We start from the raw sequence: 26,597 nt of genomic DNA on the forward strand, positions 1-26,597 counted from the left end.
CCCACAACCCTTGCAGGAGGTCCAGAAAGAGATGTTGGTGAACAGGGGACCAAGGACCAAGGGGGAGCGCTCCCCCTATCCTGGTCCCAGTGAAGATCCAAAACCTGACTGAGAAAGATCTAAATAATCTGTTTCTTCTATGGTCTCTGCAGTTGTATTTCTTCAGTTAAAGCAACTGTCTTCCTTTAAAGGGATTCAGAATGGGAAACTGAGGATGAACCCTCAATATCAGGGTTCCTCAACCTTGCTCTATATAAATGTTGCGTATCTTGATCATATTCATAATATAAATCTAGGAGAGTGAAGTGTTGAATTTTGGATCGCTTAGGATGGCCAATTGTTCTTCTGAAACGACTTTTGTCTCAGTCCAGCATAAATGTTGAAAGATAAGGAAGGGTCTGCCCACAGGCCAATGGATAAGTAGATGCATCACAAAAGGAAAAATGCATGGGGAAGAAAGAGGAGAACAAGATCTGGAACAGCCCAGATCTGTTGGGGGGATTGTTGGAGCTGAGCCGTCTCCACCTTATCCTAAAATTCTTTGGGGGGGCTTTGTTCTCCTGGCTACTGGCAGATCCCCCCTTCTCAAAACTCCGCTGTGTCCGTTCAGCAACAATGATTTGATAGCTATTTTTACAAATATATTTTGGGGTACTGTACTTTAAAAAGTTGTTGCTTCGTTATTTTGGGTCAGTGTAATTTCTTCTGTTCCTCCTTAGCTATTATACTGTGAGTCTGTGGCCTGTAAGAATGACAATCATTCATGCATGGTGGGGACTACCATTTTGACTTTTTTGAACCCCTCCCTGCTGCAAGTTTGGTAATCCGAGGACAGTCCCACCATAGCTGACAGAAAACCATTCCTTTATTTTATTTTATTTTATTTTATTTTATTTATTATATTATTTTAATTTTTTATGGAGTAGAATACTGCATTCTTTAATCAACATTATGTACTCATTTCCCCCACTACATATTTATAGTGAAATAACAGCATTCCTATAGTTGCATAGTGCTATCTGCCATATCCTAAGCACAATTTATCTTTACTTCTTCAAATTCATACCTGTATACTAGCGAGAGTTAATTCGCTGCAAATAGCAGAATATTCCTGCTTCTCGTTGGCTAACATACTTCTTAAACTGACTCTATTTGTCAGCAGGATCTCTGATTCCAAAAGCATTATTGCCACAAACTGGTAAAAATTCGAAGTCAGAAAAACTCATCCTAGCACTAATTTGGGATCCATTTTCCTGTACCGTCTCAGTTGGTAGCGCTCAATGGTTCTCACACAATTCAATGTATGGGACTAAAAAGGTGTAGTTTCCCTTAACGATTTGTTTCCCTGAGCCTTGGGTCAGTATGGGTGAAAACACTGGCGGATGTTCGTTTCTCTCCTATCTATTAATATAATACATAAGTGACATATTTGGGAATGCTGACTTTGACTCCAAGTTACAATCCAGTTAATGAGCTGCGTTTTTAGTATCGTTTTTACATTTTGGAAGGAAGGACTGCTACCTTTTTCATCCTGAATCAATATGAGCTGACACGCTGGGCTTCCTCGTTTCCAACGAATGTTGAAAGATTTGCTATGGATTCTCTTTTAATAGGTACAGTTGTGGGGTGGGGGGAGGATGAAATCTAACTGGAGCATTGGGGTCAATTTTGCTGCTGATGCTGTAGCGATCTCCTGCAGATCCAGGTACAGGCTGCGTGTGCAAAAGATCCATCCATTTATTTCCAAAACTCAGGTGAGATTTTCCCTGGAGTGCCAACTAAAGTCCCATTCTCAGTCTGCGTATCCCAGATGTATCAACACAAGCAGAATCATTCTGGAAACACAGAACATCCGGAAGGGAGGATCTTGAGCTACCCAATAAAGTAACGCTACAAATCGTGAGGCGTTGGGCTAAAGCTACAGCTGACACTGAACCCTGAAAACTAACTTCGCTCAAAGACACCTGAGATGCGCTTCTTCTGGCTAGCAAGACAGTTTCCCATGGAAATATATTTCCCACCTGTATTCTGAACGGGATGGTCCAGTTAGGGCTGTACCACCTGGTCCAGCTGAGGGTGTAATTCGGATCTTAAGAGTTCATTCATATTTTAATGGGAGTAGAGTAGGAACATCTTTTCTGTGGCTTCTTCCCATCCTGCCACACACTTTAGTGCAGTGTTTCTCACCCTTGGCAACTTTAAGATGAGTGGCCTTCAACTCCCAGAATTCCCCAGCCAGCAAATGCTGGCTGGGGAATTCTGGGAGTTGAAGGCCACTCATCTTAAAGTTGCCAAGGGTGAGAAACACTGCTTTAATGCTTGGATGTGAGAATTTCATGGGATGCACAAATCATGTGGCATGTTCAAGAAACGGAGATTGGTGCCAGAGTTCTGGCAAGGCTCCTCATCATGAACGTCTCCAGATCAGTGGGGATATGATTCTCTTGTAAACTGTTGCAGGGGTGTCCACAGGGGAGGGTCAAAAAAGTCAAGATGGCAGCCACAAGCATGGGAACAGAGCTCTGCCCTTTTTCTTAAGTGCAGCAAGCCCTGATCTGGTCTTGGATCCGAGATATTCGACTTAAGCACCTTTGGCCCCTCAGGCCTGGTCATTGTTGGAAGGAGAATATTGGAAAACAGCACTGTTCAGAATAGGGAGGGTTCTGGGTAAGTTGTTCACTTACACCCACGTGCAAATATGCAAATATATTTATTTTGAGCCCTCGTTACTGCTAGAGCAGTTTTTAACTGAATGTTCATTTTTTTCTCTGATGTGATCATTTCAAGGGTGAGCACGTGAATGTTTGTAAAAAGCATTCAATGAAAAAAAGATGCTCCCTCTTTTATTCCTTGCTCTTTATAAGTTCCTGCACTGGCTTCATTTGAAAAAAAAAAGGGGGAGTGTTGGTGTTGGTGTTGGTGGACATATTATCTCAGTAAATAAGAGCGCACAGGATTATACCATAGTAGCACATCACCAATCAAGGGATGCATTGATAACATAACCCAAAGGCGCTTTTCTTACATTGCCCTCACTCTGAATGGGCTTGGGGCCCCTTGAAGAACTGCCACAGAATAGCATGGAGGGGCCAGAGATGCCACCTGCATTTCATTGCTCAATTACCAGCATGCAGAAAGGTCATTGTCCTGTTGCAGACCGAGTCTGTCCATGCCTTAGAGCTGCGCAGTGCGTGCCATTTAGTTGCAAAAAGGAGCAGGAGGCAGAAAGAGGGTGGGGGCGTCTTGACTTTTTCAACCCCTCCCCCCTGAGATGTTCTGGGTTGGAGGTCCTTACCCTCATAGTCCCACACAAGTTTCTTCTACCACTTGTGCCATACCCGACTACCACACTGTATGGTCCCAAGCTTCTCCCCCATAGAACAGAAAAGGGTGGAAGGGACCTTGATGGCCATCCGGCCTGACCCCCTGCCCAGTGCTCCTCTCTACAGCCACAGCCTGCATTCTGGGTCTTGGCCACGCTGGAGGGCAACAGAATATTTGGAGCAGGAAATGACTCAGCAGGAGGTGGCACCCAGCTAAGTAGGATTGGGACTGGTTAGTCGTTGCACGGGAGAACACTAGGAAATCCCAGGTCTGTAGACTACAGTAAATGGGAGAAGGAGAAGGAGAAGGAGAAGGAGAAGGAGAAGGAGAAGGAGAAGGAGAAGGAGAAGGAGAAGGAGAAGGAGAAGGAGAAGGAGAAGGAGGAGAAACAACCTGAACAAGAAGGCCATGACAAATCTCTTCTAAGAGTATGTCCGGGACTCGAGCTCTGTTTGGGGGACTTTTTACCTCTACAGTACTGTATTTCATTGAAGTGGAAGATTTTGAAGGCATGTGGTTCCCCCAGGGCAGTGAGTAATGCTTGTACTGAGATTCCGGGATGAAAGATGGTTTCTTCCAACATGATAAGAAAGCCTTGAGCAAACCAGCGGCTAAATCTCCAGCGCCTGCAAAGAGGAACTGAAGAGAAGCTGCAGAGCGCTGCTCCCATCCAAAGCGTGGAGGATCGGAGGCCTCCTTTGACGCCGGGCAGGAAAGAAGCCACACGAAGAAGCCACGCAAGGTCCCCTTCGCCCGAGAGGCAGGGAGGTTGTGCGGCCTCTCGAAGCCGATCCGAGGGGCCATTTTGAGCGGGCTTTGATTCGAGCAAAATGCCTCTTCGAAGAAACGCCCAGCTACCTAACCATCTTTCATTAACAGATTCAACAATATCAATATTTGTGTGTTCTCCCCTTCCTGGAAGTCTACCTGGTTGCTTGGGAAAAGTGCAGAGATCCCACTCCCCCCCCCCACTCCCTGTGGCGGGGCGGAGAAGGGTGGAGGCTGTGTGAACGCTCCCTTTGGAGAGTCTTCACTCCGAATTGATTTGTCAAACCGAACAGCTCAATCAGTTCAAACAGTCACCGGGAATTCATTGGATTCAGTAGATCCATTGCTCTGGTGCGTGTACAAAAACACCCCCTCCCACCCCCACTTTATGTGAACTGAACTGAATCCGGCTTAGAATGGCCTAATCTGAATCCAGGCTGAACTGAATTGACCTAAACTGATAATTCAAACGGATGTTTCAAGTCAAATTGTTTTGCAGATTTGAATCAAGGTGATGTTTTGAACAGAGTTGATGAACCCATCAACCAATGGTGTTCAATGATTTGCATCAATTTTTGGAATGAAATGGTTGTGGGGGGGGGACAAAGAAAAGGGTCTAGGTAGCAGTCGCAAGCATGGGATTGAAGCTCTGTCTGTTTTTACACACTTAAAAGGGCTGATTGCATGGTGGCTGCAGCCACCATTTTCACCTTTTTGACCCCCTTGCTGAAATCCTGGATGGCATTTTCTTTGCTCAAGACATACTGCAGAGCTGAAGGCATGGAAGACGTGCAGATAGCAGAGAAGAAGCACAGAAACAGTGTCCCCAGGGGGTGGTCAGAAGCATCAGCATGGGGGATGCAACGGTGTATCCAAAGCCCCACCTTTGCTCGCACCATCATGGCCACCCTCTTAACTTTTTTGACCACGCCCGGCAGACAGCCCTGGAGCAAATAAAAGGATTTCCAGAACACAGTCTGCAGGGACTCCTGTCTAGCAGGGAGAAGAAAGTGCCTAATCAGAGAAGGGGGAAAAAGTGCTAAAAGAGTAGCCAGAGATAAGAATCACAGCAGCGAGCAAAACACAGGAAGGGGAACGTTTTCATAACCTGAGAGTTTTGCAAGAGGAACTTTCTCTTTCCCCCAAGGCCTCTACACCAAAACGGAAGAACTTTTGGTGCGATGTCAAAACCTTTCCTGCGAGCGAGCATTAATCTGGTGCGTAGATTCCCTTTGACCTCTGCAGCGTGTGCTTCAGTCATGCGTGCACTCATGGTACGCCGAGACAGGACGGCAGAGGCAGATTAGAAATGATGGAAGCTGGGCAGGAGTCAGGAACCCAGGAATAGGAGCAACGGGCTGTACGAACCGCCAAGAAAGTCCTCTATCCAAATATGGGGCTGTTCCTTAGTTCTTGAGATGTTCTTCACATATCATAGAGCTTTATCAGCAGAATAGCTATGTCCTGGGCTCTAAGGAATTTATGACCAAAACCTTTGTTCTATGAACTTCAGCTTTGATGAATAATCCCAGCTTTCAGTGTTGAAATATAGCACATGGTTTTCCAGGGGTTGGCTCTTTTGGAATCATGTATTTTGAGGTAAGGCACGCCCATTTGTGGATTCAGAGGTCTGCAAAATCATAACTGGGTATGATTTGCTTCCATGAATGTGGTCGCAAAATTCACCCATCTCATCCTGGGGAGGTTCCCTGGCATCCACGGGGGCAGGGTGGCAGGCGTGGCGTTTTGATCCAAGCCCCAAACCTCATGTGCAGATGTACAAAGGGGTAGGGCTTGGGCTGCGAAGATGTGCCCACCATCTTGCCGATGTGGACACCTGCCTCGTGGACACCACCAACGAGGTCTGAATCGTAGAGAAGTCACTTAATGGCCCTCCATGCCTACTCCTTCCACCAGCTCCTGGTCTTCTCTCAACATACGTACTTCTGGGCCAGGCCTTCAGGTTGTTCCTGGACCATCTGCCCCTCCTTCCCAACTTCCTTTGAAGTATGAAGTTTAAGTGTAGGGGTCTGATCCATGGTTGACAGGCAACCTAGTACCCTCCAGAGGTTTCAGACTACAGCTCCCATCATTCCCCACTGCTGGGCTTATAGGAGTTGTAATTCAAAACCTCTAGGCAAGGAAAATGTCTCAGAAGGCAAAAGGACCTGCAAATTTCGAGAAGCCTGGTCCTTCTTGGTGGAGAACAAACCTGGCACGTCCAAGACAGCAGCCACGTGTGGACAACGTTGTCTTCAAGTGCAACTCTGTGGTCCCTCCTCCTCCTTGAGCAAACTGAAAGCAAAGAGGGTGCTCTGGGAAGGGAGTTTTAAGAAACCCCTCGTCCTTTGTGATTTCAGGGTCTGGGGTGAGGGTGGGCTTCTTCCCTGACTAGTGTTTCCAATTGCCACTTAAAACTGTTCCTCCAGCATGTCTGGAGGAACCCAGACCACCCTACTTGCTCTAGTCAAGTTGAGCTCGATGGCGCAGCCGGCGCCTGCAGGAATGGCAACGCTGAAGCCCTCTGGAGCTAAATAGGGAGCAGGGGCCGGGGGGGTTTGCATCCCCCTTCACACTTTGCCCTGAACAGCCACCTCGCAGGGCACACTGGACGATTAAGGAGAGAGCCAGAGCAAGAACTGCGTATCTTTATTAGCATCAGATCTATTTACACATCGCCATTGGGTGGCTTGCAAAGAGGGGACGGCTGGCTGCCGATTGCTCCATGTAACCCTGCTGGCTGATTGAAAAGATGCTTCCTGGTTAATCAAGAAAGCAGATGGTTATCCCTTTTATTGGGAAGAGGCAGACAGGCCCTTTTCTCCATGGGGCCTCAAGACCGAAGCGGGAGAGGAGGCGAAATAGAAGCGCTACTGCCGCCTATTCACTGTGGTCCGGGGAAGAATGCCGTAACTGCAGTGGTAACAACAACATGACAACAACAATAACGATAATAGAAGGAAAACAGCTGGTGGGTGGGCAGGTAGGCAGGCACGTGCACAGAGAGGCTTCCAAAGTCAAAATGGCAGCTGGCCCCATGTGATCAAAACCCTGCCCCTTTTAATGCGCATCACATTAAAGGAGTGGGGCATTGCGTGGGTGCGGCCGCCATCTTGATGTTTTTGCCCCCTCCCCCAGACGCCCCTCCACGCATATACGCACATCCCTTGAGTCCGCAGAAGAGAACTAGCTAGTGGGGAAACCGGGATTGCAATCCCGTATTTCTAAGTTGCTGCACTGCACTGTTGTTATTCGGTTGGAATAATAATTAGGACTCGCCGTGTTTAGTCCATTCATCTATTAGATTGCAATATTCAAGGAAAGGCCTTCCTGTGGGTTCAAAAAATGCTCGGATTAACCAGGAGAAGGCATAAGACCCTTTTCAGAACCAATTTTGCAAAAGCTACTGCTGCTGTTTCAGACGCGTGCTTTCCAATTCTTCCCACGTGCCTCCAAAAAGGAAGTCAGCTTAGTCAGAGGCTGTTCACAGTTCACGCTAAACCACACTGGGATTTGTTTGGTTTTGGCTTAATGACGGAGTATAAATGCCGTGCTAAATCCTGGTTTGTTGAACAGTAAGTTGTTGCTGGAGAAGTTAGATTCCCTCAGCGTATTAAGTATAGACCTGGCTTACAATTCACTGGTTGTAAACCGTGATCTATGGCTTACTTGTGGCCAGCTGTGGCTTATTCAATCATAGCTACGCAAACCATGGGAGTGGTGCCCTTTTTCCCCCAAAGGCGCAATCTGGGTGCAAGCATGAAATGCAGGGCCTTAGGACACCTACCTGGACGCAAGCCCTAATTAGTTAAATGGGACTTGTCTTTGCAATTCTGTATAACTGTATAATTAATTGAATTCTAAGGCAGAAGACAACTCTGTCTTAGAAACAGATGGAATTGATTTATCACCTCATATGCATTCCCCTAGCAGGGAGCTGCATTAAGATTGAACCTCTTCCCACTTACTCACAAGCAAGCCCCATCAAGTTCACTGGGGTGAAGGCCAAGGTAAGTCAGGGGAGGATTGCCTGAAAATTGGTGGCCCCGCTTTCTTGTGCAAGATACCGATTGCCCTCTCCTGCAGATTAGGTTGTTAGGCGTTAATTGTTTTTCATTGTTTTATTTGCTTTTAATGGGGTTTGTTGCTATTTTTCTGCTTATTTACTGTATTTGGGTTTTTTTTTTGTTATTTTAACTGCGTGAGCCGCCCTGAGTCGAGATGGGTGGCTACATAAATTGAATAAATACATAAATCATGTTTTCAAAAACAAAAAATCGGTGGGCCTGTTTTCTGCTCATGTGTCCCGGCATAGAGGGGGGCTGCAAAGGGGATTGTTTGGCATGTCTCAAGGGGGTGGGCTGACTCTCCCTGGCAGGCCCCGCTTCTTATCTGTGGCCCCTTCGGGCCTGGGAAGCCTAGCGCCGGGAGATCAGCTTCCCCAGCAGGGAAGGGAGCGAGCGAGGTGTGTCCGCGGGCGAAGGGTGCGCGCAGGTGCGAGGCAGTGAGCGCGCGCGCGCGCGCGGGAGCGAGATCTTCCTACCTGGAGCTGCAGGTCGCAAGAGACGCGGTGCGTTACCTGCAGAAGTCAGACCCAGGAGCCCCGCTGCGCGCTTCCAGGCTCTGCCTTGCCCCGGCTTCTCCCTCGGCTCGGGGGCAGCATGGTTGGCACGGGCCCGCGCTGCTCGAAGGCTGCGGGGCTTCCACTCGGGTCCGGCAGGGAAGCAGCTACCCAGAGGCTCCTGGCTGGGATTTAATCGGCCGAGGCCGCCGCCGCCGCCGTTTCGCCTGCTCCTGCCTGCCCCCGCAGCCCCGGCGCGCGATTTCGTTTTATATGGCTCACCCCCCGCCTTCCTAGAACATGCACAGAAACTCCCGAAAGTGGATTTTCTACGTGTTTCTCTGCTTCGGAGTCCTCTATGTCAAATTAGGGTGAGTACCAGAAGGGGCTCCGCAGCCCGATCGCGTGGCGCCTGGTCTTCTTTGCGGGGGGAGAGGAGAGGAGAGGAGAGAATCGGGGAGCGGGAATTTGGAGGGCGGCGGATGCCTCGAGTCTCCCGCGGCTTTCGCAGGCGCCCTTGTGCTGGTGGGAGAGGGAGGGTCGCACCCTGGGGAAGCGAAGGGGATCCGGGGAGAAATGTGCTTGCGGCGATAAGGAGATCCACCAAGCTCCCGAAGGATGTAGGACAGTTGTGAGGGAGGGGGCACGAGGCGGCTGTATTGCTTTGCAAGGGCGGCGTTGCGCGGCTTCCGAACACAAGATGCGATCCTAAGGGCTCCATTCCCTCTGGAAGCAGCGGGACTTCCTTTAGAAGAAAGGGGGCCGGGCGGGTGTCGGGGGGAGAGACAGCAGACACGGAGCCGCGGCGCTTCAGAGCCGCCAGGTATGCGCGACATCCAGCCGCCTCGCTTCCCTATCCTGACAGGCCGCTGAGTTCTGCGGGACTGTCAGGAGGCTTCCTCGGGAGAAGATCTGGCTGGAGCCCCGATCCCGTGCTGGGCGCCCCGAGGGCAGGGCGCGGGATCGGGGCTTCCCCGCAAGAGCGAGCCGGGCAGTCGGCGGCGCGTCTTCCTTCCGAGGAAACGCGCTCCGGAGCGGGCTTAGAAGTTGCAAACCGAGCCCACCCTCCCTTTCTAGGAAAAGAGCCCCCGCCTGAAAATCGGCAGGGGCGCATATCCTGTCCAAAGCGGGGAGGGAGAGAGAGGCATTTACGGGTTAGCACCCACGGAAAGGGTCGGGGTAGGGGGGAGGCGGCTCCCGGTCGCTCAGCCGATCCCCCGGCCGCATGTGCACGCCGGGGGTCGGGGCTCCCGCATCAGCTCCGCTCCAGGCTCCGCGGGGCGCCCGTGGGCTGCTTTGGGAAACGGGGGCTCCCCACCCCCCTCCGCCCCCCGAGCGCCTCCAAACCAACCTGCAGAAGCCGCGGAGGGGGAGGAGACGCCCTGCTGGGAAGGAGGGTGGGCGCGACCGGCGGGGCGTCCCGGCCCAGACCGAAGGGCGGCTCCTAGGCGAGCGGTGGCCCTCGGGCCCCCGAGAACCCTGCCCTACGCCGGGCGGGGGGCGGGGCTGCCCCGCTTTTGCCTCTGGCGCTCGGAGCGGCGCGGGCCGCCCGTTGGCTCTCTCTTCCCCTTCCCCGCGCCCTCGCCAGCTGGCTCGGCGCACTCGCCTGCCTGCCTTAGTTGAATTTCCACATTCCTTCGCTCCAGCCGAGTTCCTACCTGCAGAGCTCCGAGATCCCTGCCTCTCCTCCACCCCCCCCCCCCGCAGCCCCTTTTTGGCAGGCTGGGGATTAGGTGGGTGTCCTCCCCCACTCCTCGCGGCATCCAGGGACCAGGGGGCTGCAAGGGTTGTTTGACAACTGCCCCCCCCCACGCCCACCTGAGAACTGCTGTTAAAGTGGTCTTTCCTGCCTTGTTCCAACCCCAGTTGCAAGGGGGTCTGCAGAATATGGTCAAAGAAGTCAGGATGGTGGACATGGCGGTGCAACTAAGGCTCCACCTGTTTTTGCATTTCAAGGGTGGGGGACGCTTGGGTCATGTTATATGGCCAACATCTTGACTTTTTTTAGCACACCCTGTGGATGCCCCTGCCGGGCCAGGAGCACCCCCATTCCTAAAAATGCCCGTCTAGAACTTTCAGATTGCCAGATATCCCGTGCTTCCTTCACAGCGTTTGTCCCAGAGGCTGGCTGGGAATGAAGGAGCTGGCTCTGTGGGAGGTGGAGAAGCTCAATCCGGCTCTATTTGTCCCGGGCTGAGCCTGTCTTCTTCCCCAAACAGGACCCAACTATGTCCTGGGGGTCTCTGTTTTCTGCTGTCTCCACCTAACTTTGCCTGTGATCAGCAGGTGTGCAACAGTCCTTCAGCTAGCAAAAGAGGATTGTGGCCCTGACTGCCACGCTCTGCCCCCCCATCGTCGCAAATCCTGTCTTTACTGTTTGAATGTGAGACAAGTTAAGGGAAGTGATAGGTGGATCCCCCTGGCTTTGTCTCTTCTCCCCCTTCTCCCCCCAGGCGTCATCTGCGGAGGGATCTGCAAGATCATGTGGCATTTGTCAGAATGAAAAAGCAGCAGGGCAGCATTGCCCTGCCAGCTCAACCTCTTTGAGTGGGCGGGTGACACGGTGATGCCCCTGATTCTGCTTCTGTTGCAACATCACGGTTCTACTTTTGTCACTCTCAGCCCTCTGGACACCACCAGGGCAAAACAATCAACAGTCCCTCTCCCTCACATAGGATGGGTCAAGGTTGGGTGAAGATGGGCAGTGCTTGGACCACTGTGCTTAACTACCCCTCAAGCTGCCCAGCTTACACGGCCTTGCACGTGGAGAGGCTCTGCACCTTTGCCTCTTCCCCCAAGCTGCTCCTCAACCCGGGTTTTGTACAGAGTAGCTTGACCAACAGCTTATAGGTGCAGAGAAAGGGTGGAGATTCAAAACGGAGTGAGCTACACCTGCAGTAGAATGGCAGGGCTGGCAGGGAGGCCAATGCTCTCCTCGTGGCTGGCAGCCCCAGGAGCCAGAATAGCATTGGCAAAATAAAAACAGTAAAAAACCTGTAAAACACCATGTTAGCAGAAGCAGCAGAAAACCTGTAAACCCTGTAGGGACAACTGACACTCTTCTCAGCTGCCCTCCGGTGCTCTCAAAAGAATGCAAAACGCATGTTTAAAAGAGAGGTCCAGGGCTCTTTTAAAAGAGCACTAAACCCGTGTTTAATCCTGTAAGGCATTATGTGGGCAAATTCATCTGTGAAAGGCAGGTGTCCAGCCTGTCCTGCTACTGAAGCCAAAGTAGCCAATGACCAGAGAAATAATGCCCACAGTGGCCTACAGGGACCAGTAGGAGCCCAGCAGATTCTAACTGCAGAGCACGCTGTGAAGTATCCTCGACTGTATCCATCAAATAAGATGGTTTATTAATTCATTTGCAATGTCTGTATTTTGTTTCTTCTTTAAAGAAAGCTCTCAGATTGGTTTCGAGTAAAATTCAAACTGAGTATCAGCTAAGACCATTGATAAAAGTGCACTTTAAATAATATTTTAAAGATTCAAAATAAAATAAACAGCAGAATGGTAACAGGGGGAGGAAAGCAGTAGCAAAGAGGTTTTCAGCAGCCCAGGAGCTGCAGCAGGCGACTATGAGTCTGTGAACATGTTTCTGAAAAAAAACAACCAATGAAGCATTTGGATACATATAACATTTGTCCGTTTAAAGGGGGCCTATTTGTCTGTGCATATTTTTGGGATCTTATATATGAATTTATCCATATCAACAGTACCTGAAGATTTCCGGAGATCTGCTAGAAGTTGTAGAGCTGGCAATTATTTCAGGCAGTGACCCCTTTCAATGGGGCATCCTCAGGGGGATCCAAAAACTCCAGATGGTGGCCGTGACTATACAGTTGTAGCCCACTCCCTTTCTATGTGCACCTCATAAAAAGGGGGGTTGATCGCACAGACTCACAGCCATCATCTTGACTTTTTTTTACCTCCCCCCCCCCCCCAAATATGAGACCCTTATACAGGGTGCTGCTGTGGGAAATACAGGAGGAAAAAGTATACCAGATATAAATCTAACCAATAAATAAAACAAAATTGCTCCCATAGAGCAAATCCAACACAGTAGGATTTATACACTACTGTCTATTAGAAATACCAAATAAAAAAATGGACACCCCTTTCTTTCTTTCAGTTGGGTAGTTATTGACTCACTCAGTTAATTTGTGGCTGGGTTAGCCAGCTTTGATATGTGAATGCATGAAGGTTCCTGTCCGGAGGGCTGTGAGGTGAGACGCGGCTTTGCTCCATATCTGGGTATACGTTGCGTTCACACGTGCAAGGCTGTCTTGATGAGGTGGGGCACATTGGAACCAATGGTGGCTTAGTCTTCATGAGTGGCCTGCCCCTTGTGACCCACGCTTGCCAGGTGTGAAAGACAGACCGTGTGAGAACTACCTCCCAAATGAATCCAGACCTATTTCCAGACCAAAAGATTCATGATGCCATCCAACCATTGCTGGGGCAATTAATCAATTAAGTAATTAAAGCTTTATTACTGAGACTGTATCTCAAAGTTGGCAGCATCTTTGTAGCCTGCATGCATATGCCCACAAGAGCCCAGTCCAGGTTAAATTCTGAGGACGAGCAAAACACTGGGCTTCACCTTCTCTTCTTCTGCTTCTCCAAGACTTGGTGGTGGTGCACCAAACCATTCACATCAAGTATTCCATGTTCGATCCAAAATGCATGCTTTTGTAAAACCCATTGCTGGTGTGAGGCAAGCAAGACGGGTCTCCGTTTCGACTTGCACCTTCCATCCCCTGGCAGTGCTGATTTTCCCCTTTGCTTCCCAGTGTGGCCTTTTATCTCTCCCCCAGAGGCAAGAGTGGGACAAGCTCAAGCCATCCTTACCTTTACTGGTGCTAAAGTAGTCTTTCCCCTTGTATTCCCACGCCGTCCAAGAGCATCTCACGGTGGGTAAAATCCTACCTGTTAGGCTTTGACATCTGCAGCCTCCAAGGAAGCCTTCTTCAGTCCTTGAGTCTTTCCACACAAATATAGCAGATTTTCAGGTCATCTAACCACAGCTGGCCGCTATATCAGTAATGAAGATAGGTTTTAGATGGCTCCAGCAGAGGATGGCTGGTGATGCAAGACGCTATGGAAAGCTAGCATGGAAATTACTACTGGGGCTGGCCTTCTCTGTCGGGATGTGCGTGGCTGTAAGGCTGTGGGGCTTACTTCTGAGGAGGCACTTCTAGCCTTCACCTCTAAGCCAACCCTAAAGGGGCTTCTGTCTCAGCCGGACTTGGCTAACTCCTAACTGTAAGATCGGGAGCTAAGCAAGACCTTCAGAAAATCCCAATCAAAAAACAAATATACATTCTGGAACAAGGCAATAACAAATCACGTTTACCGTATGTTACCAAGACACGTCCTGGAAATCACCAGGATTGTTTGTGGAAAGAGTTTAAGAGGGCTTCCAATTCCCACTTCTTCTCTGCAGATGGAAAAAATCAAATCTTCCTCCAAGAACCAAAGTTGCCGTGGGTCATCAGCCTGGCTAGCCATGGGTTGCCTTCTGTTAATTTTGTTGGGAAAGGTGTGAGGGCACTCCTGATTTTTTGCAACCATTAGACCAGTGTTTACTGCTGGCTGGGGAATTCTGGGAGTTGAAGTCCACACCTTTTAGAGTTGCCAAGGTTGAAAAACCCTGCCTTGGACTAACACAGCTCTCCTCCGACAATGTCTACAGACAAAAAAGAAACTCTTGCTGGAATCCCCGTGCATGGACCAACCCCACTCAAGCTTGAAGGTTTATTATTTTGCAACCCCTCCCCCAAAGTTAAAGAAATCTCTTCCCCCTGTCCCCTTTATCAAGTAGGTGGCATTCTAAGCTAAAAAAAATAAAAAATAAAAATCAAGTTTGGAAAAAATACACACCTTGAGTGAAAAAAAAACTGGTTAAATGTACCATGCACTAAGGTAGATAGCAGGTCGATTTTGAACTATTCAAGACAGACATTGAAGCTATTCAGGAAGAGGGTGAATGTGAACGTATTTACAGAGTTCCAGCTCGCCTATGTCTTTCCCTATGCCTCTATGAACTGGGCTATTTTTCAGTTTTTTGCTTTCTCTTCTTCTACGTCTTGTGTAGCTATAAGCCAAGGGGGTTCAGATCTTGCGGTTTGCATTGTTCCAAACTCCACACTATCCCATTCTTAATTATTTCTGCACAATGCCTTCTCTATCTGTGTCTGGCCTCCCTGACTGGTTCAAATCAAACTTTAGTAAACCAAATAAATCTACCATTAAAGATGTTCTCTCCCCCCACCTTTTTCTGAACGATTGTCAGGGGTGTCTTCAGGGAGAGAGGGGTCAGAAAAGTCAAGATGGTGGCCACAGCTGGGCGATTGAGGCCCTGTCCCATGATGGGGTTCAAAAGAAGAAACCCAGATTCTAAGAACTGGCTCTCACCATCTTTTCCTGGATCACTGGCGTTTTAGAAGTCCGAGAAAAGTAATCCAGCTTGCTCCTGGCGCGGCATGAATAAAGAAGTAAGGTGGTTCCGCGGACCCTCGGAGCAGCCCTGAGATTTTTAGCCAGTTTTGCCTGGAGTTGTGTGCTGTGTCGGGTTGTGGTGCAATAGGAGACAAGGCATGGGAAGGGCGTTTTTTGTGATGCTCCCGGGAAGGACAACTGGGGGGAAACGATACCCCGGGATCGCCTTGGCGGGATCGGCCCGCTGGGCACCTGCTGGGTGAATCGGCGAGCCCCGAACTGGAGCGTCTCTTCTGCCCCCAGGCGGGAGGGACCCTTCCCGGGTCGGCTCCAGCCTCGCCGCCGGGCGCAACGCCGCCCCTTCCCCCCGCGCGCCCCAGCAGGCCGGGCGGCTTGGCCCCGGCGAGCGCCTTCCTGGGGCCGGCCGCGAGGGGGACCGTTCGGCCCGGCTCCGCTGCGCCGCTTCTCGAAAGCCGGAGGGTTGGCCGGTTTCTAAGGCGCGCAGCCCTCCGCGGGTGGTGCGGCGCGCTGGCCGAGCGGAGTCAGGGAATCGGCGCTGTCCTCGCGCCAGTCTGCGGCGCGCGTTTGCGCGTGTTCTCCCCGAGGTTCTCCGCTCAGGCTGTATATCCAGTTAGAGGGATCGGTACCCTTATCTTCTATACCCGCAGTTCTCTTGCTGCTCGCCTCTGGATCAGGCTGTCGGCCCATCTGTTCACCCATCTCCCTCCCTCCCTCCCTCCCACCGCTGCCTGTAACGCCTTTTACCTCCATACCCTTTTCAGCCCCGGTGAGTTGGGGCCACTCTCAGCCCAACGTGCCTCGCGGGATTGTTGTAGGAAAAATCGGGGGAGGGAATGCGATGTATGGGGTCATGGGCACCCGAACTGAAAGATGGGATATCAGTCTGATAAAGGAAGCACGTGGTTTGCCACTGCCGTCTTCCAGATTGGGTGTTCAACTTCCCCTGCCCCCTCGGGATCTCCTGGTGGCCTCCCACCCGGCTTGGCTTCTCAAGGCAAAAGAGCTGCCCCTCTGTTTACGGGCCTTTCTCTGCTGGAGGTTAAGGACACCAGCCCAACTCTCTCCCCCCACCCCGGGAGAAATAAAGCCTCTGCCTCTTCATGACATCAGTAAGGGCATCATGACTTAACGATGCAAGTAATGCGGGCGCAGCACCAGAAGTCCCTGGCGAGGAAAGGTTAGAAGGCGGGGGGGGGGGGGGTGTCCTTGCCGGGGGGGGGGTTCCCCTGGCAGATGGCGGGGGCGCTCTTCAGCCAAAGAGGGTCGGTTGCCGCTGCCCGGGGCCGATCTGGTTGGAAGCCAGAGCGGCGATCTACGCCGGCTCAGCCAGGAGTGGCCCGCAGCAAAAACCAAGCCCAAGCCGGGATGTTTTCGCGCAACGTGTGGACCCGCCAGAGAGTTTCCCGGGCTCTTGTCTTACTCGCAAATAAAACCCTTTCGGGGAGCTTCTGCAGCTCTGAAAGGCCCCGTCGATCCGCTGCCTGTTGGCGTGGGAAGGGGCGCCCATCTTTGGGCACGCAAGACCCCAGGCTCCCCGCTCCCTTGGCCGAGTCCGGCCCGCGTTTTCCCCACCTGCTCGGGCGGCCCTCTCCTGCCTGAATGGGCTTCCTGCCCCGGCGATTCCGGAGCCTTCGCCTTGGGGCTGAGACCCCGAAGAGCCGCGGCCGGGCCAGCCAGAGGCTACAGCCCTCGGCCCAGCGCTTCCTTGCGCTTCAGGGAAACGCGCAGATCACCAAACCCATTCTCTTTATTCTGTGAACGCCGACAGCCCCGCTGGCTTTGTACACACGGCAGTTTCACCTGTTCCGTGCATTTACACATTTGCTGGGGTCGTGGAATAGACTGGGCCACAAACTAGCCAGAGGAGGTGGGCTCTCCCAGCACAAGGCCAAGTGTGTGTGTGAACGCACGCGGGCTAGAGGTTGCGCGAGCACAGTCCCGCTTTGAAGGCGGCGGCGGCAAGGACTAAGGCTTGTCCCTGCTTGCTGGGAGTACGGGCACGGAAGCCCCACCTATCCAGAGCCCACGGGGTGGGGGGCACAGGTGACGCAGGAGCCGAAGGAGACGCTGGGTGGAAGGGAGGACCAGCTCTCTCTCGGGATTTCGCCGCGTCGCGCACGTCGCTTCAGCCGGTTAGACCGACCCTACGCCGTCGGTAAAGACTAACCCACTAGCCCCCCCCCCCCCCCCCCGCCAAGTAGGTCTCTGCCCGGTCTTGGGCGCTTAACCTGCATAACCAGCTGCGTAACCTCAAGCCAAAAGACGGCGCTGGCTGGGGATAATGGGGGATGTCCTCCGACTCATTCGAGGGGCTCCAGTCTGGAGGAGAAGCCCCATCTTTTAAAGGCTTAGTTCCCAACGATTCGGTTTTAACGGGGAGGCGGTGGGCTCCCTCTTTAGCCAAACGAGGGTCAAGGATCGGTCTTCCCTCCTGAGGTGTTTTTGAAGACGTTGGCCCGTTCTCGCCACCTGCACGCCGTTCCTCGTGTGAATTAACCTCTCGCCCCCTCCCCAGCCCCGCAACTCTCCCCTTCCCCCCAAAGGAGGCAGCTAAGCTGAGAGACGCCGATCTTTCCGAAAACCTGCCAGCCTCGGACGCCTCCCTTCTCAGACGGCCCTCTGTCCCTCCGTCTGCCGGCTACCCTATTAGCATTTCTCTAGGAGGGTTCCTTCAGAAGACCCCGGAGCCTTGTAGAAAAGCGCGTCGACCAAGCAAAGGGCGACACATTCGAAGCGAATCGAAGTCGTAACGAAAGACGCCTGGCCCTGAGTTGCTACGCGAGCTGTGCCTGGAAGAAGGGCGACCCCGTTCCGCATCCCACGCGGACTTCACAGGGAACGACCTGACAGCTCTTTTCCATTAGATTTGAAACGAAACAAAATAATAGGGTTAGGAGCGATTCATTCCTTGCTAAGCCGGGTTTAGCTACGAGGGGCGATGCGGAGGGGATTACAGGAAAATGCCTCACTCAGAAACAACGCCAAGGAAAGACTCGCCCGTTCGTTCACACGATGCGCGGAGCCAGCCGTGACGGTCGGCCAGCCCTGGGGCAGACTCCGTCCTCTGGAGCTGCCTCCATCTATCGCCGCGTAGAATGTACGCGATCTGCGTGCAAACCAGCTTTGGCTTGTCCGAACCCCTTTTCTCGATTCAGACAACCGGGTCAGTAGAATAACCGAAGGGGCTGGGTCGCAGAATATGTTAATGTTCCCCTGCTTCCTAAGCCTAAGGCTAACCAAGGCTAGCTAGCGCTAACCGGGCGGATTAGGAGAGGCCCGTGCAGCCGCATGGTTCTCATCGACCCAGCCGTGTGAACGCGGCCAGTCTTCTTTGGCGAAGTGAGCCAGAATTTGCGGCCTTCCAAACGGAACTCCCCAGCCCAGGACTACATTTTCCCTCCCCTCGGTTGGGGTTCTTAGAGAAAAATTTCTCTGCTCCAGCCCTGAGCCTGTCGGAGGCTTGTGGGAAGACAGCCCGGAGAATCTCTGCTGTGGTTGTTACAGGGCGAGGGCGTTAGAGAGATGGGGGTGCTTCCAAAATGGGGTGGGGTGGGGTGGGGGGGAGGGAACCGAAGGAGAAGGAGAGACATTTGGTCCAAACTTTCCCGCCATGCGCTCTTTCTCTAGAGTGGCCCGCTTCCAAAGCCCCACTGTCTTAAAAGAGGAAGGCATTCCTGCCACGTGTGAATGCCCCAAGCAGGCGCTTTCTGGGCCCGCTCGCCTGCCACGCTGCCTGGGGACGATGGGAATTGCAAACCCATGTATCGCGAAGATGAGGATCTGGGCTGCGCGGGCGAGCTGATGCCTGACTCCTTGTGTTTCTCTTCCCCACTTCGCATTCATTTTCTTGCGAGCTCCTGGGGAGGCCATTTTTCTCGGAAAGACTCCCCCCCCCCCGCAATCATTTGTCGGAAAAGATCCGGGAAGCGCATCTGTGCGCGCCGCATCCGCGCCAGGTGGACCCAGATGGCCCAGGCCGGCCTTGCAGAGGCAGCGCCCGCGAGCGAGGAAGAGGGGGGCGCCCGGGGAGTGACCGTAGCCGGTGGGCGCTGGGCTTTCCCCGGAGCAAAGCCTGGCTTATCTTTGATCCGATCTGTTCAGATTTGATCAGCTCTCCCTCAGGGGCGATTCTTCCCCAACCGAATACCTGGCAACCTTGCTGAATGACAGCATAGCAACCCTTCGACCGGTTCCTCCTCCCCACAGACGGGACCTTCCCCCCTGAAACCCTGGTCCACCCCGGAGGATTCTCGATGGGATCCTGCGCCTGGCCAAGTCGCGTTCCGGGCGGCTGCAAGACGTTAGAGCCATCTAGAAGTGCCCATGGGGGGTGGGGGTGGGGTTGCTTCATGCACGGGGCCATGCTTTATACAAAAATGTACGTGCGAACCCTGAAACACGATCAAATGGACCCGGGTTACTCTGTACGATGGTCTCCAAGTTGTGTCTTCACACAACGCGGGGATCATTTGCGGACCCAGCGCGGCCGCGTTCGCACAACCTGCAAGTTTGGTCAGTTTGCTCGTTTGCGCGGCTTGCTCGGCCTCTTCCCTTCGTTTAGGGTTCAACCGTGGAAACGGAGGGAACGAACCAACGTGGGCGTGCTTTGCGTCCACACGACAGGCTCCCGCAGGTCAGCTGTAACCCCGGCGCGCGCTGGCTCCGGCCTAGAGCTGGCGCGACCCCTTGCTCGGGTTCTGCGGGCGCGGGGGGGGGGGCGGGGGGCGGGGGGCGGCGGCGGCTCGCCCAATGACAGCCGCAGCCCGGAGAGAGTGGGCGAGCGGCGGGGGCGCGCGCGCGAGCTCGCGCCGCCCTCTGCCCTCCGCTGCCTGGGCTCCCCTCCGGGAGAAGCCAGGCTGCTGCTCGCCTCCAGCCCCCCGCTGCCAGATGCCGCAGGCGGCGGCGGGGGCCCGGCAGCTCCCGGCCAGGCCCTAGAGGCGGCCCCGCCAGCCGACCTGCCTGCCCGCGGCCAGCGCGCCGCGCCGTTGCTCCTCGCCCGCCTTCCCGGAGGAGGAGGAGGAGGAGGAGGAGGAGGAGGAGGACCGGAGCCGGCTGGCGGGGCGCCCCGGCCCCGAGGAGGACTCGCCGGCACCCGGCCGCCCCGACCATGCTCCTGCTCTCCCTTCGCCGCCGCCGCCGCCTCTTCCTCGCCGTCTATTACCCGCAGCTCTTCCTCATCCTGACCAGCGGCAGCTACTTGTGAGTCGGCGGCGGGCCTCCCGGGGGGCTGGGGCCAGGAGGGGAGCAGCCGCTCAATCCGCGTTAGGCGGGGACGAGGGGGCCGGCGGTTCTGCGGGCAGGTGGTTGGGGTCCTCGCTGGAGAGGGGCCACAGAGGGAGCGGCGCGCGGGGCGGCGCTCTTCTGCCTCGCCTGTCCCGAGGCGGCCTCGGACTCCAATTCCCACCGTCCCCAGCCAGGCGCAGAGCCACGGCAGGCAAGCCCGGGGGTCGCAGCCAGCAGGTGCCCCCGCGGCGGAGGCACCGGCTCCCCGGCCCTTCCGTCGCTTCCGAGGACCATCTCGGCTCGCGCGCCGTCCCTCCCCGCGAGGTAGGCATGGCCGGCGGGCAGCAGGTGGAGGCTGCCTTGGCCGCGAGCAGCAGGAGACTCCGGGCTCGGGCCGGGGACCGCCCTGGAAGGGAGCGGACTCTCCCCCCGGGTGGAGACCGGCCCGGGCGACCTCGGGGATGCGAGATGTCCGCAAAGCTTCCTCCGTCGGCTTTCACACGACCCGTAACCCGGTTCTTGCCCGAGCCCATTTCCTGGGTTCGCACAATCCATGGTCCCAGAAGGCTGGGTTCACGGGAGAGGCGAAGCCAGGCGGAAAACGGCAACCCGGTTAGCAGGTGGCGCGGACGCATCTGATCGGTGGCTCTTCGCCTGACCTGGCTCCGCGTGTTGTGTGAAGGCAGCCAGAGAAGCGGGCGCAGAGAGCGAGGTCGAGAGAATCGGCTTGGCCGCGCTAGCGAGGGCGGTCTGCCCGGAAGGGAATCCGCGGGCCTTCCGCGAACCCTGCGCGGGACGGCCTCCGCGAGCCTCCATGCGGGCATCCCTGGTGAACCGGGGCTGAAGGTGCGCGCCTCCGCGTGGGAATTTCGCGGGTTTGGGGCTCCTCGCGGGGCTTCATCCGCAGTCAGTCCTCCCAGCACCGGCTGGCCTGCGCTAGACACCTCGACCCTCTGCCGGCCGCTCTCGTCTCCACCAGAGCAAGCCCTCTCCGGCTCGAAACCCATCGCACGCACCCACCCACCCACCCACCACACTTCTCTTTCAGACATGTGTCTTTCTCCTGCTTAATTTGTAATGAAACGCAGATGCCTCCTGGAAAGGAGCTGGATTCGCAGACCCGCGTCGGGCTCGCGCTGGGCAGCTTGCTCCCCGCCTCCTGCTCTCTCCCCAGCGGGTGGGGGCTCCTGCAGGAATCGGGGGGCTGGTATTAAATAAATCTGGAAAGGAGCCCTTCCCTGCCCCCCTCCCCCAAGATAACCCTGCCCGTATTTTCTTGAAAAACTTGAGGAAATTACTATCCTTCCCCAGTTTTCCCTGCTATAAATAGCTCCAAGTCTTGAAACAAAAGTTTTCTCAACCGCAGGCCAGATGCTGGTGGTTTCCCTTGCAGTGTGACATAATTATAAGGTCCACAGGCAAAAGCTATAGAAGTAGAATAATAATCCCAAAGCAGCTTTTATTTAGAGCGAATTCGGGGAGGATTGCCTCTAGAGCCCAGGTTTCTGGGACGGCGTGAATCGGTGGTGGGCAGATGAATCCTCCTTCTCCCCCACCCCTTTTCCAATCACTCTTTCTGCAGTGGGCCGGAGCTGGCAGTCCTGACGGGGTGGGCAAGAGGTGAAGTCCCAACCCAGACAGACTTGAGATCCAGAGGCAGATACTCCTGGCCACTGGGAAGGAGGACGGGAGACTGAGGGAGCCCCTGCTGTTTTCAGGTAGAAAGATAAAGTCTCCTCGGGGTCCAGATCCACCCTTGCAGACTCATGGACCCACCCGTGTAGTTTTCATAGCAATGATGAGAGAGGGAATGTTTGACTTCCCAGTTTAGCCAACCGAGGCACTGGGATTCTCTACTCTGCCCCTGCTTAGCTTTTCAAGATCAGGCAAATCCACCAAGGTGCCACCTAGCTGGACATTTTGAGGTTTACGGCTAGTAAATAGGGAGGCTCTGATTCAGCTGTCCTGACTAGCGGCTGTTGATGAAGGCAGATCATTAAAACAAATACATAGGCTTTCCTTCCGTTCAAAGCAGCGGATTCTGGAAGAGACAGGGCTTTGCAAGATTTTGCACAACCTGGTGAGGGCCACACTCCAAAAGTGGGGGAGCCCAGCGCCCCTTTGGAGGGCATGTGGGAATGTTAAGGGGTGAAATAGATGTCTTGACCCCCTGCAAAGCTTAAGGTCTATGTTTTATTCCTTAAGATTTTCAAATAAAAGTAGAACATAAGAAGGGCTGAATTTTTTGGCTGTAGCCACTGTGGAAGCAAGCCCGCTTAGGATGCAAATAAATAAATAAATAAATAAATAAATAAATAAATAAATAAATAAATGCTGTGGGATTGTCCACGAACCCTTCTCTCAAGCTTCGTGAACTTCCAGCTGCAGAACATCCTTGAGGGGGCTGTGCATTTTGGTTGAAGAACTGATTAGAAAGAGCAAAAGATGCAGTAGGAAGAGATCCAGTCCATCAGGTAGCATCATGTATGTCATGACATTGTTGTGCAACAGCATCCTGACCCATGTGATGCCATCAAGGCTTTTACCAGGTGCCTCTGCCCACAGAGCCTTGGTGTGGTACAAGAAGATGAGGGCGTGTGAGCAAGGATTCAAGGTCGAGATCTGCTCCGTCCCCACTGGTGGCTATTGGGCGAGCTTCTGTGCCTCTGGGCAAGGTTATCACTGGGGGTCTCCACGGAAGATTATTTTTGCAAACCGTGGGCTGGTATATTTGATTATATTCTAACACCTCTCAACCTATTATGTAGCTGCAAAGGTCTGCTTCACCATAATTCATACATGGAAGCAAACGGCAACATGTTCTTCACCCTACCTTTATATATTCCTATTCCAACAAGGCTTGCAGAAAGCAGTTTTAAAGTGGCAGGTGTAGCAATTGGACTCAATGGGTGTGAATTCTCCTGATACCCATTTTTCAATGGCTTTGCATGGGAATGGTGGTCCCATTCCTTACTCTTCCCTGTCCACAGTTACTCTTTTGTTCTCATATTTATACCCTAAGACAGTGTTTCTCAACCGTGGCAACTTTAACATGTGTGGACTTCAACTCCCAGAATTCCCCAGCCAGCCATGCTGGCTGGGGAATTCTGGGAGTTGAAATCCACACATCTTAAAGCTGTTGAGGTTGAGAAACACTGCCCTAAGATATAAACTATCTACCACTTTCTGTATCCCACCTTATGAGACTTTTGGGGCTGATGAGTGAGCTTAACATGCTTATTTAATCCTGCTCTAAAAATCTTATTTTCCCCAGCTCTATTCAGCAGGGTTAGCTCATCTACTTGAACTTTCCTGGTTTCCATGGCTTTAATAACCAGCACCCAATAAGGACAGAAATGTAATTCAGTTTTTTCGGGGAATGGATACAGGAATGTCTTTTACAACGAGTCATTTACATGCTAGTAATTTCTTTATTCAGCTCTGGGTAATTCACTCATGCAATTAACTGTGCTCTTCTATATCTTCTTTCACAGCCAGAGAAAAGGCCCCCACAAATCTTGTAGTTTTTGCACAGATGCACCAAGAAGGGTATGCTATTAGTGATATGCCATACACTCATCACTGGACCGAGACATCTCCCATTGAAATAAATTGCAATTAAATATACTGTACGTTAGTTGGGCTGATGGTGCTCTTAGCTGGTTGGGGCCCTAAGTTCTCCTATGATTAAGAGGTTTTTCAGAACAACTGTAGAAATGAAAAGGACTATATATATATATTTTTAAACCATCCTTAGAAATCCTGAGATTATAAAGAGATTTGAAACTTGTACAGCATGAAGATCACATTACATCCGGAGGTGTCATTGTTTTGGAATTTATCAGGCCCATCAATACCTCCAAAATGAAATCTCATCATTTATTGGAGAATGAGTGGCTTGTTAAAAACAGGGACTAGGTATTTATAAAAGATCCCTGAAAGATTATGTCTTTGGGTGATTGGGTCTACGGTTGAACTCCTCTGCTAGGGAGTTATTTCTTCAAATTCAACCAGAATCCAGCTTCTTCTTACCCTAAATCCATTATTCCATGTCCTGCAAGTTGGAACGTGTGCATGTGAGAGAGTAGGACTTCTGTGTTACCACCTTTCAGTCTTCTCAAGGCAAGAAGTGTCTAGCTCTTTCCTTTTCTCTTCATAGGACTTACTTCTGCTCCCCCGATCCTTGTTCCTTTCTCTGGATCTGTTCCAGTTTCTCTGGTTCCTTCTTAAACCATGATGTCCAGAACCGGACACAGGACTCAAAGTGTGGTCTGACCAAAGCAGATGTTGTCTTCACTTTGCAAGCAATCTTTAGTGGCTTATAAATGTCAGTTACTGAATTAGTTATGGCAGCACGGATGTGTTTGGCCTAAGGAAGGTTCCAATGCTGGTTTCTCATTGCCAGGTTCATTCAGAAATAAGTCCTTTATATCCAGAGGGGACTTTTCTTGCAGATCAGAATTGCGGCCACAAAACCATGGATTTCATCTGGAAAGTAAAACGCATGCTTAATATTTTCCCACTTTAATTACCCTACCTTAAAAACACAAGGCTTATTAGTATGATCCGTATTTCATACTTCATTTTGCAAACTTTATGAGATTTATATAACCTTTGTGTTGCACTGAATATAAACACAGCTCCAGCAAGCGCGGTTGAATTAATGCAATATATTTTTACAAAGCACATGGTTCCATTCTGAAAACTGATGCAACTCTCTGGCCCAGATTTCTCGTACATTATTTCCATGTCTAATGGAAAGTACCCTACTGAACTTGTGGTGTGTGTGTATATGTGTTGTGGGCAACTGTACTTTTCCTGGTTTACTAATGGCAACCTTTGAAGATTAAAACTTGGCAGAAGCTGCCTGTTTCCTTTTCAGGGTCTTTTTTGGAGAGAAATTTAGTTTTCTGAAAGGAAGTTCAGGCTTCCCCAGTTGTGAGACAGAAAACTTGCATGGGTTTGCCACTCGTTTTTATTTTTCCAGACATTCTGTGCTTTTTCTCATCTACATGAAAAGGCTAATGTGTAAATAGTCATAATCTTTTTTCTTAGGGAGTGATGTTTTTCTGCTTATTGTTACTGCACATAGGCTCATGAATAAGGTAATTGCAATTCTGTTCCTGAACTTGTAAGCCTAGCATATTATGAGTCAGGGTGGTGTAGTGGTGAAGGTGTTGGCTTAGGAATGGGGAGACCCAGCTTCGAAACCACTCTCCTCCACAGAAATTCCCTGGGGGACTTTGGGCCAGTTGGATTCTCTCAACTCAACGTACCTCACAGGGCTGTTTGATGAATAATAATGAATATTGGTGAATATTAATGTTTGATGGATATTCGTGGATGAATATTAATGGATGTTTGCAGGAGTGTCCACTGAGCCTGGTCAAAAAAGTTGAGATGTGTGACTGCCATGATGCCGTGAAAGCTCCGCCTGTTTTTAATGCACAACGCAGAATGTTCATACCTCTGTATTGCACAGAACATTTTTTATTCTGTCTATAATGTTGTGTACTATATATTATACAGTGAGAGGTATAACCTAGCTCATGGAAATCTGTGAAGAACAAGTGCTACCTAAACCCATTGATTTAATGAGCCATTTTCTTTGGCTACATTATCCTCACGTGCCGAGCGCGCAACCCGTCTTTCTGTCTCTCTACCCGCCTGCCTTGGAATGAGGAACAAGTGCTCCGTTTTACCATTATCTTCTACAAAATGCAAATTTGGCTCTTGGTGTGAGCACAAAGCCTGGAAGGAATTCTCTTTCCTTCATTGATGTTCTATGATTGGCACACTTAGGACTTCACCAGCCACGTAAATCAATATTCCTTTCTTTAGCAATAATTGAGAGGACCCTGCCATCTAAATTTGACCAAGTGGGAAATGTTTAAAGAGAAGGGAAGGAAAGAGGCGTGGAGGGAGGTGTGTCCAAAAAGTCAAGATGGTGGCCGTGACTGCATGATCAAAGCCCTGCCCTTCTTCTACACGCAATGGATACCAAGAAGATGGGGCTTTCTTGTGCAGTTGAGGCCACCATCTTTTCCTTTTTAATGCCCCCTCCCCTGAAAGCCTTGGAAGAAAGGGAGGTGGGGTTCAAGAACAAAGCAGGTGAGGCTGTGCCTATGCCCCAATGCTACTGCAGATAGAGAGACCTTCGATCCCGGGCGACTCTTTATCCCACCCAGTGGCAGCGGCAGCAACAGCAAGTGGGTCATTAGGAACAACTCATGTGTGAGTTGGTTGCATAAAGTTATTG

The 26,597-nt window shown here is 51.9% G+C and overlaps 1 protein-coding gene across 2 annotated transcripts in view; it reads left to right on the forward strand.

Annotated features, from left to right (window-relative positions):
- Positions 1 to 8,953: 8,953 nt before the first annotated feature.
- Positions 8,954 to 26,597, forward strand: part of WNT7B (Wnt family member 7B) — a 116,532-nt gene continuing 98,888 nt past the window's right edge. The window contains exon 1 of one of the 2 annotated variants that reach the window (XM_088129073.1): positions 8,954 to 9,024. In XM_088129073.1, the coding sequence (XP_087985199.1) occupies positions 8,954 to 9,024 (71 nt within the window). Of the gene's footprint in view, positions 9,025 to 20,222; positions 20,315 to 26,597 lie in introns of those variants that run through there. The other variant, XM_088129012.1, reaches the window with a different exon arrangement.

The sequence above is a fragment of the Python bivittatus genome, unplaced genomic scaffold (genome assembly GCF_059951505.1).
Source record: "Python bivittatus isolate LINGU-HERP-01145 unplaced genomic scaffold, Pbiv_v1 ctg000010_np1212, whole genome shotgun sequence".
In the NCBI taxonomy this organism is placed as follows: domain Eukaryota; kingdom Metazoa; phylum Chordata; class Lepidosauria; order Squamata; family Pythonidae; genus Python; species Python bivittatus.